Source organism: Pollicipes pollicipes, unplaced genomic scaffold (genome assembly GCF_011947565.3).
Source record: "Pollicipes pollicipes isolate AB1234 unplaced genomic scaffold, Ppol_2.1 Scaffold_4002;HRSCAF=4701_pilon_pilon_pilon, whole genome shotgun sequence".
NCBI lineage: Eukaryota > Metazoa > Arthropoda > Thecostraca > Pollicipedomorpha > Pollicipedidae > Pollicipes > Pollicipes pollicipes.
The window spans coordinates 29,959,776-29,971,618 of record NW_023596420.1 but is presented as its reverse complement, the minus strand read 5'-3'; the positions used below and the strand labels follow the sequence as shown (position 1 = coordinate 29,971,618).

The 11,843-nt window shown below is 55.1% G+C and overlaps 1 protein-coding gene across 1 annotated transcript in view; it reads left to right on the top strand.

Moving 5' to 3' along the window:
• LOC119094364 (uncharacterized) overlaps positions 1 to 11,806 on the top strand; it is a 14,955-nt gene extending 3,149 nt beyond the window's left edge. Inside the window, exons 2-3 of the mRNA XM_037217429.1 lie at positions 7,334 to 7,699; positions 10,892 to 11,806. Coding sequence (XP_037073324.1) covers positions 7,334 to 7,699; positions 10,892 to 11,028 — 503 coding nt within the window. The 3' untranslated portion in view covers positions 11,029 to 11,806. The remainder of the gene's footprint in view (positions 1 to 7,333; positions 7,700 to 10,891) is intronic.
• Positions 11,807 to 11,843: the final 37 nt, after the last annotated feature.

Below are 11,843 nucleotides of genomic sequence, written 5' to 3'. Positions count from 1 at the left end.
CAGCGGACCCAAATATAATTGCACGACTGCACCTGCAAGTGACTGCAACCAAAACGCCTGAGTCACTGCGATCAAACCTCAAATAGCTTGTTTGAATTGACGGCTGCAGTAGAATGTGGTGCGACCACAAAACAATATCCAAAGGTCGTGATTCCACCACCGAATTACTTTCTCTCAAAGCCGACCGGTGGATGCCATCTTCCCATTGTCGTAACTTTATTAAGCATGACACCCGATTAGCTGGGCTCGCTCGGCGCCGCTCAGGTCGGGCCAGCCGTGTCGTGCTGCGGACGCGGCAACAGCACGAGCGTGACCTATCATGCGGCCTTCAGGCGCCACCCTGTCACCCATTCTGCCGCCTCCGTCTCCTGGAAAAGCCGTGCCTGGAACCGCCCTCGGCCGCCTCGCCGCGCTGAGGTCGGCCGGTGCTGTCGTCAGGCGCCATGGGGCGCCTTCAGGGCTGCTGCAGCTGACCCGGCCCGGCCGGCAGTCCAGCGGACGCCACCGCGCCGGACCGCTTTCAACACCGCGGCTCCCGTCCACCGCGCTTTGACCAATTACCGCTGCAGGACCGGCCGGTCTGCGAGCCAAGACACGCGCCTGCGGCTGCCACGGCCGGGTGCCAATGGACGCCACGGACAGGGCCTCGGCTCGTGCTGCCTAGAACAGTGGAGTGAAGCCAGCTCGCAGTGTATGCATAATTTTCATCACGGCTGGTGCAGACTCGCAGCCTAATCAAATACCTTCACACGAGAGAGGTCCAGTTACTTTGAAACAACGGGCCGTCCAGCCGCCATCCGTCTTAATGAAGCCCAGCCCAATGCTAGCGGAGCTGAGTCAATCCATCACATGCCGTTCAGACCCTTCCCTTTTCCTGCCCTTTCGAAACCGTCCAGCACATAACCGAGTAGTCCGGCGTGGATCAACGCGCTTGAGCAACTAGCGAGACATGGAGTCATGGCCTCTGAATGATAAACAGGGATGTTTCCAATGCAAAGGTCGCGTCCCCAACTGAAGAACGGTGTCCAGCTGTTTTCATCTGTCCATCACGAGACTCTGGAGAAGATCGCAGTGAAAAAATCGCAGTTTTCGCACCTTCTCGAGTTTTTCTCGCACCCATCTTTTGCTGAGATTAAACAGCTGTTTCCGTTATCAAACAGTTGTTCCCATTATCTCCAGACGGTGCGCTAAAGAGCGCAGCGATGAGTCCAGCGCGTTCACGCTTGGAATACATCGAGGTGGAGTTTGAACCGTTTCTGGTTATCAGGCGTGGGCGGACTAAATTTACACGATCCAACTCTTTGTGGCTCAGTAAACTTGTGCCACCGCTGGCGAAATCTTGAGCCCTGATTGATCAAAGCTGGCACGATTGAGATTCTTTGGGTGATAAGGTCATTGTCCGACTGACTTGAACTTCCGCCATTCAAGAACAAATGGCCGTGATAGTACAATCGCCTCAGTTGCGCCGCAAAGTATTCCCCAAAAGTTTAAAATATCACTGGAAGAAAACCCTGGACCTGGCCGACTGGTGATGAGCGTGGATGAAAGTTTGGCAGAAGCTCTGACTACAACGAGAATATTTACTATATGGTGCTATTCTCGCCGGGATATATGCACACACACACATGCACACACACACCCACCCACACACACGTGCACACACCACACACACCACACACACACCACCCACACACACACACACACACACACACACACACACACACACACACCCACACACACACACACACACACACCACACCCGACCACGCCACACACCTCCACACACACACACCCCCACCCCCCACCCACACCCCACCCACACCACACCCACACCCCTCCCCCACCCACCCACCCACCCCCCCCACACATATTATATATATATATATAATATATATATATATAATATATATATATATATATATATATATGTATACAAATATTGATGGATATGCAGACGCATATAAAACGAAAATGCGTGCATTTCCATATATTTCGAAATCGAGCCTTCCTCGCGATGTTCGTGCTTCCTGCCAGGGTTAGAGGCAGGCGACGCTACATAGCATCAGCAGCTGAGTGTGTCGCGAAGTCCTCATGACCCACAGAAGTCGAACCCCTGCATCATCTTACACCACCGTCACAGCTACAATACTGAGGCGATCGAGCGAGCGGGTTCTGGCTGCTAGGTAATCTCAGAGCGGGTGCAGAGGTGGTGTGAGGCTAAGTGATACTAACCACCTCGGTGACCTCCGCCGGGACCGGCTGCAGGGCAGGCGCCTCGCGCCGGGGCGGGGGTCAAACAGTACAGCCGCTACCTTGATGAGACCAGCCGGCGGGAAACAAACGACACACCGGGTCTGGATAACGGTGAAAAAACGATCCGATGGCAATCCATCACGGAAAGATTGGCGGGCTGCGGCTCCAGGCACTGGAAGACCCGCCGTCCGTGCCGACGACCATGGCCGCCCCGGCTGGAGCCAGTGGGCTTCCAGCATTGGTTGTCACGTGCCTGAAGAGTGGATACGATATGAGCGTGCGATGCTATTCGGGTCGGTTAACGGCTGTTGAGGCGCGCATCCATGCTGGCTAATTGTGATTAAATTAGTCTGTTAGGTTTACATGCTGGGATAATGGACTTCAAAAGGTCACACCAAGGGTCAGACGTGTTTAGGTTCATCCTAAATTAATCATCGTTCTGGTAGATGACTGGGATAAAAAGGCACCACCCGGCTGGTATTAGGTGCACGATAAGCCGCGTCCAGCGAGCTCCTATAGCAGGGGAAGCGCGTAAAAAGCATCCAACTGCAGCCGCAGATTTACCGCCTTGGAAACCCATTCATTTCAAACAACAGCTCACAGGGGAGTTTTCCTTTGTGGAATCGAAAAAACCAGCCCATAAACACAGCAATGTGTTTAAACACATTGTCGGTGAACGTTCATCGGTACTCTGAGCATTCACTCCGTACTTCCAATGGTAACGTTTGTGTGTTTTTAAAGAGTTAAAGATGCTGTAACTTCTGAACGTGTAAATGCGTTTGTCATGGAGCATACCCCCAAAGTCGTGTTGATGTATTTTTCAGAATTTGTCGGAGCATTTTACAAGGCGGGTTTGGCATCGACCAGTGGAAGAGCAAACGTTGTTTCGAAAACTGAGACTCTCTGTCATCAGTGTTGCAATTCAATTCCAACAGATGATGTTGGCCACCATATTTTAACATGCCATGCAGCCTCATCACAAACCGCCACTGCTAGTCTGGCTCCTTTGCTACTTGACCGGCAGCGACAAGTCACAAAAGTCATATTTCTTAAACGTGAAACTCTATATTGTCATACAGTGACAAGTTTCCCGACGATCCATCATCACACGCTGTGAGGTGAATCACTTGGTGCATGATTTCATGCTTGTTATTCTATTAAAGACAAAACCCATGCCATTCCAAAAAAGGCTTATTTACCAACTGGCGCTGTCAAGAAGCTGCCAATGTCAAAATCCTTGAATTCGTCGCTGTAGCCAGTTTCTACGACGTGATACATTACGTAGTTCGCTATAAGTCTCGTCTCATATACACATCTGATGTTTACAAATGATACGGAGACAATTCAGCCGAATGCTACCGAACTGGCCACCGATTCAAAGTGTGAATATAATAAATAAAATTCGGAACGAATTAGCAAAGATCTGTCGGCTCTGCTCCTAATTTCAATCAAATTAAAGAAATAACATAATCAGTCGTGTGCTGTCGAGACTCAACCTTGATATCAATCACTGTGCTTTTAAAAACGGCCTAGGGCAGCTGCTCGCAGATGGGGCGAGCTGGACCCCGCCACGTGCCGGCGAGCTCCTGCGAGGTGAAGTATTCGGCCAGCCGCTCGTCATCTCCACTTCACTCCAGCTCAGTCATCTCCGGCTGGAGTCCATTCACCGTCTCATCAGCGCTCATCGCTGAGATTCCAGCGGTAATTACGCAACATAAACAGCCGGGGCCCTTTGAGCGAGACGCGGCCGCTCGGTGAGCACCTTTTGTCCGCGGCGAATACCTCGGCCGTGGCCCGGCTCGGCAGCTGCTCTAATGACAACGCCGGGTCAGCTCAGCCGCCACTCACGGACAGCTCCATCTGGTGATCGATTGCAGCAGTCCACGGACGGCCTCGGCGGCGGCCAGAGGCGCACCGTGCGCGCCTGGGCCGCAGGGGACTGGCATCGCCAAGAGGCAGCGACTTTTCGAGACCGCGACAGGTCGTGTCTTCATTCTGCGGGAGCCGGAGGGAGAGCCAACAACGCACGATCTTCTGGCTGTCCATGGACTGGGAAAATCGGGCCTGCTTGAACAGAACTGGGACATTTGTTATTAGCCGACGTTTTACTTTAACGCCGGATGATTAATCTCAATGCGTGCCTGGTCGTGATTATGCATGGCTGATTGAAATTATTTTGTGATCTTGTTTTTGATATGAATGATTGATGATACGGCTGATGATTGCTATAACTGATGATCTTTCCACGTATGAGGTATTTAAATTCCCGTATATATGGCTTTGAATCATATATTTGGGGTATTTCTGATGCCTCTTTGTTCGCTTTCCTATCCTCTCTCTCTCCCTTCCTCTCCCTCTCTCTCTCTCTCTCTCTCTCTCTCTCTCTCTCTCGCCTCCTCTCTCTCTCTCTCTCTCTCTCCTCTCTCTCTCTCCTCTCTCTCTCCCTCCTCTCTCTCCTCCTCTCTCTCCCTCTCTCTCATCTCTCTCCTCTCTCTCTCTCTCTCTCTCTCTTCTTCTCTCTCTCTCTCTCTCTCTCTCTCTCTATCTTCCCTCTTCTCTCTTTCTCCCCCTCTCTCCTTCTCTTTCCTCTTTTTCTCTCTCTCATTCTCTCTTTCTCTCTCACCTGTTATGCCACCTCTTCTCCGCCACCCTTCTTCCTCCGGTCTCTTCCCCAGCCGGTTGTTTTCCATTTATCTCTCCATCTACTACTGCGCCGCTCTATTCATCCGTGGCCTTCTCCAGCTCGCCGGCGTCCCGATCTGTCTCCCCAGAGCGGTGTCGTTTGGCCGACACAAAGGGGTCGACCCGGCACGAGGCCGCCAGTCCCAGCTGACCAATCACGTACACTGCCCGCAGGCTCGTAAAGCGAACGTAAAGCAGGGCTTCGTCGACGCCGTGGTCTGTGCTGTAATTGCGCACGGGTGGCCGTTCGGCGCTGGTGCGGGAAGGGATTTGGGGTTGAGAACGTGACTATGGTGGGGGAATTGGTGGAATTCTGTTGAGTGCTTTGTTGTTCACCTCGGCCGTTCCAACATGTTAAGTCCTACCTCACGCGGTCCAGCCATGTGAATCCTCGAAATCTACATAATATTAAAAACATTCGTTTTGCAGGGGATACAGGCAAAGCGCGGAAGCCCTGCAAACAAGTCAGAATGATTTGGTTTGATTTCAATGAAATCTTTAGCGCTCATTCGCCGCGCATTCATTCGGATTTGCTGCAAGATATTTTTTGTTGTGTGTGCATAACAAAGCCATCCGCCAAGACCAAACAGCCCGACGTAACACACGCTCACAAAACTGTCTTCATTTGTCATTTTAATCTTGTTTTTGTCGCGCTATCAGGGCGAGATCAACTGTCTCTGGGGCCAGGTCGTGTTTCCCACTGTTCGCCATCAGTTTTTCGGCCCGCCAGGTGACCGGAATGACATTCCTTCAGGAGGGTCCCTGTCATTACTCAGGCGGCGGGTCTCCGGTACGAGCCCCGCTCACACCTCCGATCGCCAGATAGGCCGGGGTCCTGCAGGGAAGGACTGCCTGAGGCCGGCCGCTCACTGGCGCTGCGGTGCGAAACCCGGCGCAGCGACAATGGCTCGAGCTCACTGCACTCGGGCAGAATTCTCCTGCTTTTTCAACGCTGCCTCCGCGAGGGGAAGGCTACTGCGTCGGCAAAAAACGGTGCCACTCGGAGGCCGGCGAGCGGTCGCAGGTTTTTCTCGGCCTGGGCTGCGCCGTTCTGCCACAGTTTAATCGCGAACCGAGCGGCCCGGGAAAATCAATTAGCGCCCGACAGCGCGGCCGCATGTGCCGACGTGATGAGGGACCTGATGAGGGACCTGATGAGGGACCTGCCGCGCCGCCGGCCGCGCCTCGCCAGCCCCGCCGTCCGTCACCGTCCCACAGCTCCGGCAGATAATCTCGGCGAGGCGCCCGGGGGGCGGCCACGCTGACAAACGATTCCCGGCGGCTGTGAAGTGCGGAACAGAGACGAGGACAGGTCGGGCTCCGCTGGGAACTACACTGTCCGGCGCGGTCTCGGTTTTTGTCCGGTTTTTGTCCGTTGTGCGGCGGCGGTCGCCCTTTGGCGCTCAACAACATCGCACGAGGCATCTTGGCCCCATCTTGCTCAGAGTCTGTCTCAAGTTGGTGCCACCAACACTGGAATGGGGCAACAGTGTGTTTTGGGAGGCGGGGGATGCAGTGGTGTCTGGGCATTTCATGCGACGCACTGTCATAAACGGTCGTCGTAGAAATGATGCGGGCTGCTTCACCGAGCTAAGCTACAACACCGAACACGCCAAACCTCGTGCACTATTCGTCTGATGGCGGGTATCTGGGCAGCAGCGCTGCGCGCGCCAAAACCATTTCCGGCCGGCATCGACCAAACCCGGAGACAGTGCTGCAAGGACATCGGATCTGCAGCAAAGGATAGCGGCGCCGACTCCTTGACCGGCGTCCCGCCGCCCACGGCCGGCCGGGACCCGGGCAAGTGGCCTCGCCGGACGCCGGCACGGCTCGGAGCGGAGCGTGCCCGCGTGCCTGACGCGCCACCGGCAGTGCGGCGTCGCACGTGCTTCGTCCAATGGTCATTACCGCCCGTGCGCCGCGTCGAAATTGCCCGCGGGCATCCGCCGCCTGGGGCGTGATACTAAGATGCGCCTCGCGCCTTTTGACCTTTAAATCCGTGTCCTGCAGACTTCCGCCATACAGGGTGGTGCTGGTGCTGACCCCTGACCTTCACCGAAATTCTGAGGGAGAGCTGCAACCCCTGGCGGGATCACAAAACTTCCTGGTTACGGGTCCAAATAGCTCCAGTGGGAATTGCAGGTAGCTGAACTCCGACTGTATCACCCTTCGCACGGCGTCTGAATTCGGTCTCGTATTTATGTATTCATGGATTCTTTGTAGTACGCACTGCAGCTGCAGCGAACTGATCTAGCACAGCACATTTGCCGACAGGACGTATGGGGCCGGTGTTAATAATTCCGCGGCTATGCTCGCGACGACCCCCCCCCCCCCCCCCCCCGATTCTGCGTTCTGCCAAGCCGTGTCAGTGTACCTCAGCTGAGTGCGGTGGGCTCAGTTTCAGAGAGCGTGAACATCACGGAGCTGCGTGTGCCTGAAGTGGTGGAACACAACACCAACTCGACGGCCATCCTCGACTGCGTGTACGACCTGCCCGACGACGGCGTCAACCTGCTGCTCGTTAAGTGGTACTTCGGCGACGAGAACCATCAGGTGTACCAGTGGGGCCTGGGCCTGGAGCCGGCTGGGTCTGGCGTGCTCAAGGGCAGGCTGCACCTAGGTCACGTGGCGTCGCCCGAACTGCTGAAGAAGCACCGCGCGCTCAGCGTCTCCAACCCCACCGTCGACCTCAGCGGCACCTACATCTGCAGGGTCATGACCAACTCGGGCGTCGTCACCGAGGCCAAGAAGATGATCGTTTACGGTGAGTAGCTGCCAAGCGCCGGCCACGCGGGATCGTGCACGGCTTGGGAGTCCCTCGGGAGACGCGGGGTCAGGGGTGCACCCTTTGTCCGCCTGCCTCCGAAATTCCACAGGATTCGCTGGGGTACCGGGTCCGAGACGTGATAAGGCAGCGGCGTGGGCTCTCCCTCACGGGCGCCGAGCAGGTGGCAGCGATAACAATGATTCATTACGGCGCGCGCGGCCATGATTCATCATTTGCGGAGGGCGGCGGCGACTTAGGAGGCTGGTGGCGAGCACGTCTTCCAGCAGTGCTGTCTGTCGGCCGGCTCGCTCTGGTAGTCGGCGGGGACTCGGCCACTCGGCACGGGGCAGAATCAGCGAGTCGACGCCCCTTCCACGAACGCGAGTCGTCGGCGTTCGCGGCAGTGCGGTCGTCGGACACCCGGGTTTAATAATAGCGGCCACACGGCGCCCAACAAGCGGGCCGCCCGAGGACGAGCACCCCTGCCAAGAGGGCAGCGCTGCCAACTCGGGTGGGCGCTGGGTACAGCTGGGGCTCGCGGTCGGTGAGGTCAGCGGCCAGGCAGCGCCTCGCAGACCTCCGGGGAAGGGTTCTGCGTAACTGGGTCATCATTTCGAGCGCGAGTTTGAGAAGTTTGGTCCCGTACAGGCTTTTCATTACTGAGATGTCATGATGTGACCGGTAGACGTCGCAGGAGTTCGATTGTCCCGGCCGAGAATCCCCGGAGGTGTAGCGGTTCATCTGAGGGTCCTTGTTGAAGCGCCAAGGAGTTAGCTCGAAGGCTGCGCTTACCTGAAACGCTCCGCCTATCGGTCGCGTCTCGTAACTTTTGCCTTAATACCAGAGGCGGGAAGACAACTCACCGACGGACTTCCTGACTGACCTTGGAGGAGATGGTAGCTCAAAATCGGTTTGTGATGCTCTCTAGAGAGGATTCATGTTTGTTATTTCCTGTCCACTGCTGGAAAACGTAAACTTCTCGACTGTGTTTTTAGACCGCCAGGCTTTCCCGCTACTCCGCTGAGGTGGCCTCCCTCTCCCGACGCCACGCTGGGACCGGACTCTCCTGACACCTCGGCGAAAACCTGTCGCTCCCGGACTTACGACGGCGAGGTCACCTCTCTCCGACACCTCATTGGCAGTCGGTCTGTTGTGGGGGAGGTGCGCTGCTCCGGGTCACATCATCACCGCGGCTCGACCGCCGCTGGCGGCCATCCATCTCCGTCAGACCGTAGACGGTCGACGACAGACTCCAGTGCGAGGGGCCCGCCCACCAGCGTACTTCCGGGGACATTCTGGCTGTGCTGCGGTCGGCACGCGAGAGCTCATTCAGTCATCTTCTCGCTGAACTCGCACTCCGACTAAACTTTTGACCTGAGATTTTAGGTAGCGGAACTGCTCTCGACACCGCGGCCTTTTGAGGGGGAGGGGGAGGGGGAGCAGCCGGTATCAAGGCGAGATGGCGGGCGGGACAATCTGACTGTAGCGAGCGTATTCAATTTCCAACTACCACATATTCTTTGTTTTATTATCAAAATATGATGCGGACCTCTCGGTGTGCTATTAGCCGGCGCTGGACGCTTCGATAACGTCGGATATTAACTCGAATCGCATCACTGGAAGTTTTACTACCGATCGTGATCGAAAGCCTCTCGTAGATTGGCTGCTCGGAGGAATTTGTGACAAGATTGTGACTGCGCACCTAAAACATAGCCATCGGTTGTTCAAATACATTTAATACGACCGTGGCTTTGATCGAGTTTTTTATGCTCGCGATATGAGGTTTGCCACGAGTTCGTCGAGGCAAGAATGTATTCTGTTATGAGAACGATCTGCCGTGGCATTCATAACGAAGTTCGAGTACATTCATCGTCTCCCTCGAGACAACTGTTAAAGGACTATGCATACAATGAGCGCACCTAATGAACATCCGTCTTTTCGATGCCCTGAGCACTCGCCTGTTGATTAAGCCTTGACTGCATATCATATCAGTGGCTAACGACACTGAGCTTCCTTGTAATCAAACGTTACGGGCCACCTTGTTTGCAACTTGTTTTATTCATCAAAGGCTGAAATTACCGACTGGAGCTGGCTGCCACCGACCTGTCGATTGCCAGGGTGCCGTGCCAATGGGCCACATTTCACTTTCGCACTGAACTGCGCCGTCATTAATTACGAGCTGGGCGCACGTCAGCGCGCGGGCAGGGCACGAGCCGGCGGGGCCGCGCGTCGCCACACGACCCTGCCCGCCGCTCACCTGCGCCGCCCGCGCGGCGCGCGCCGCTAATGGATTGCTCCACCGGGGCTCTGGCTTTCAAGACGCTGGCGACGCCGGCGGCGCGCCGGCCCACTGCAGATGCCGATCACACGAGTCATTCGCCAATTACGGCCGTGTAATTTGGGGCGGGCCGGGGCACGCGCGGCCGGTGTCTGCACTCCGGCGCGGCGCGGCAAGCGCGGCCGCGATGCGGCGGCGGCGCCGCGCGCGCCGCGGCGGATTTCTCCGTCGTGTCGAGCCGCCAGACTGCAGAGCGGGCGGGTGATGGGGGTCGCCGCGGCGCGCCTGGCAAGGCTCGCGCAGTAAAATGTCACTTTCGGCGGCCCGCTGGTGCAGTCGATGGGGCGGGATGTGCCTGCTGGCCCCGCTGGCGCCTGGCCACGGCTCTTGACAGCACCGTTTGGCGTCGGCGAGGGCGACAGCATTGCTCGGACGCCACGTGACGTTTTGGCATCTCAGGGACGGCCCAGAAATCTGGTGCAGTCAACCTTCTAAGCTAGTCTAATTGCTCGGTGTCACTCTGCTCACCTGTCGTACCCTTCGGCTTTCTTAATCCATTTCCATTTTGCAAGCATTTGGAACATTATTGCTGTTCATACATGCTCTGCGTTCGTCATTGTCGCTCAGACCTTAGAGCTGTCATTGAATAATCCATGGCGTCGCAGCGCCTATGAATGTAATTTAAAACTTTCCATGATCGCAACCTCGATCTTAAACTATAATTAAACATCCGGTCAAGCTTCAATGTGTCTGAAGAGTTTTGCGTAGCATTTTTCACCAGTGCGCGCATCCATGGCGCATTGTATTGCTGTGGCTGTGCTGTGCGAGTGTCCCATGCCGTTTAGTCTACGTCTTCGCCATGCGTCGTCTACTCTTGTCTTGACCAGGCGTTCACGGCCGTCCGTTTTCAGCGCCGGCCCGAGCGATGAACCTGACGCAGGACAAGCCGTCCCCCAGCTCGGTCAACATCACCTGTGTGGTGGAGGGCGTGTTCCCTGCGCCGCTGCTCGAGGTCTTCGCCAAGCGGGAGGACAAGGAAGACGGGTGAGGACCAGTCTGCGGACGGTGTAGGAAACGGAGACTTTCCAGATGCACTCTGCTTATGAGGGAGCCACATAGTGCGCTTGGAATCAGTGAAAATGCTGTGTTTTAACTGTTTTGACCCAATAGTGTACGTTGTTGACACTTGGTGTGTGTGATAAGTTGTTTTTCAGTGGCGCCCCGGAGCATGAAATCTCACTGTTCTGGGCATGAATGCATGAGTTACCCTTATCTTATTAAACAAACGTATTCGGGGCAAACCCGTCTGCAAAAGCCAGGATTTGTCAACTGTGTATCCTCCTATTGAGCCAGAGACAATGTTGTGCTATGGTCAGTTCCTGTTGGGAAACTGCTGTTTTCCTGACAACTAAATCAAATAAGTTGTGTCATTTCCAGAAGTGTTTACGATGCCGCGCGCTGCAAGAGTTGTGGCAACTTTGGTCGTAAACTCAAATTTACAACTAAGCTACTTCGTTGCACGGATGAAGAATACAGAAGGGACATAATTCAGACAGAGGACAAAAGTTCGTATCATCCTAGATGCAATAATCCGAGTGTTTTTATTCGCAGCTTGCCTAACTACCTGGGATCGTTCTCTCCTCCCGAGAAATGCTTTTGCTGTACCAGTACGACGGCAAGACTTGTTTCCTACCCATTCATTACTTCCAGCTCGTTATGGGCGGCCATTAAGCTTCATATATTCTGAAAATTGGTCATTTGGTTTTGAAAGCAACACTAGGTTTTCCTCTGTAGCAGAATTCACTTTCTAAACCAAACGTCCACATGACTACATATACTTAAGATAAGCTGCGAACGATTCAG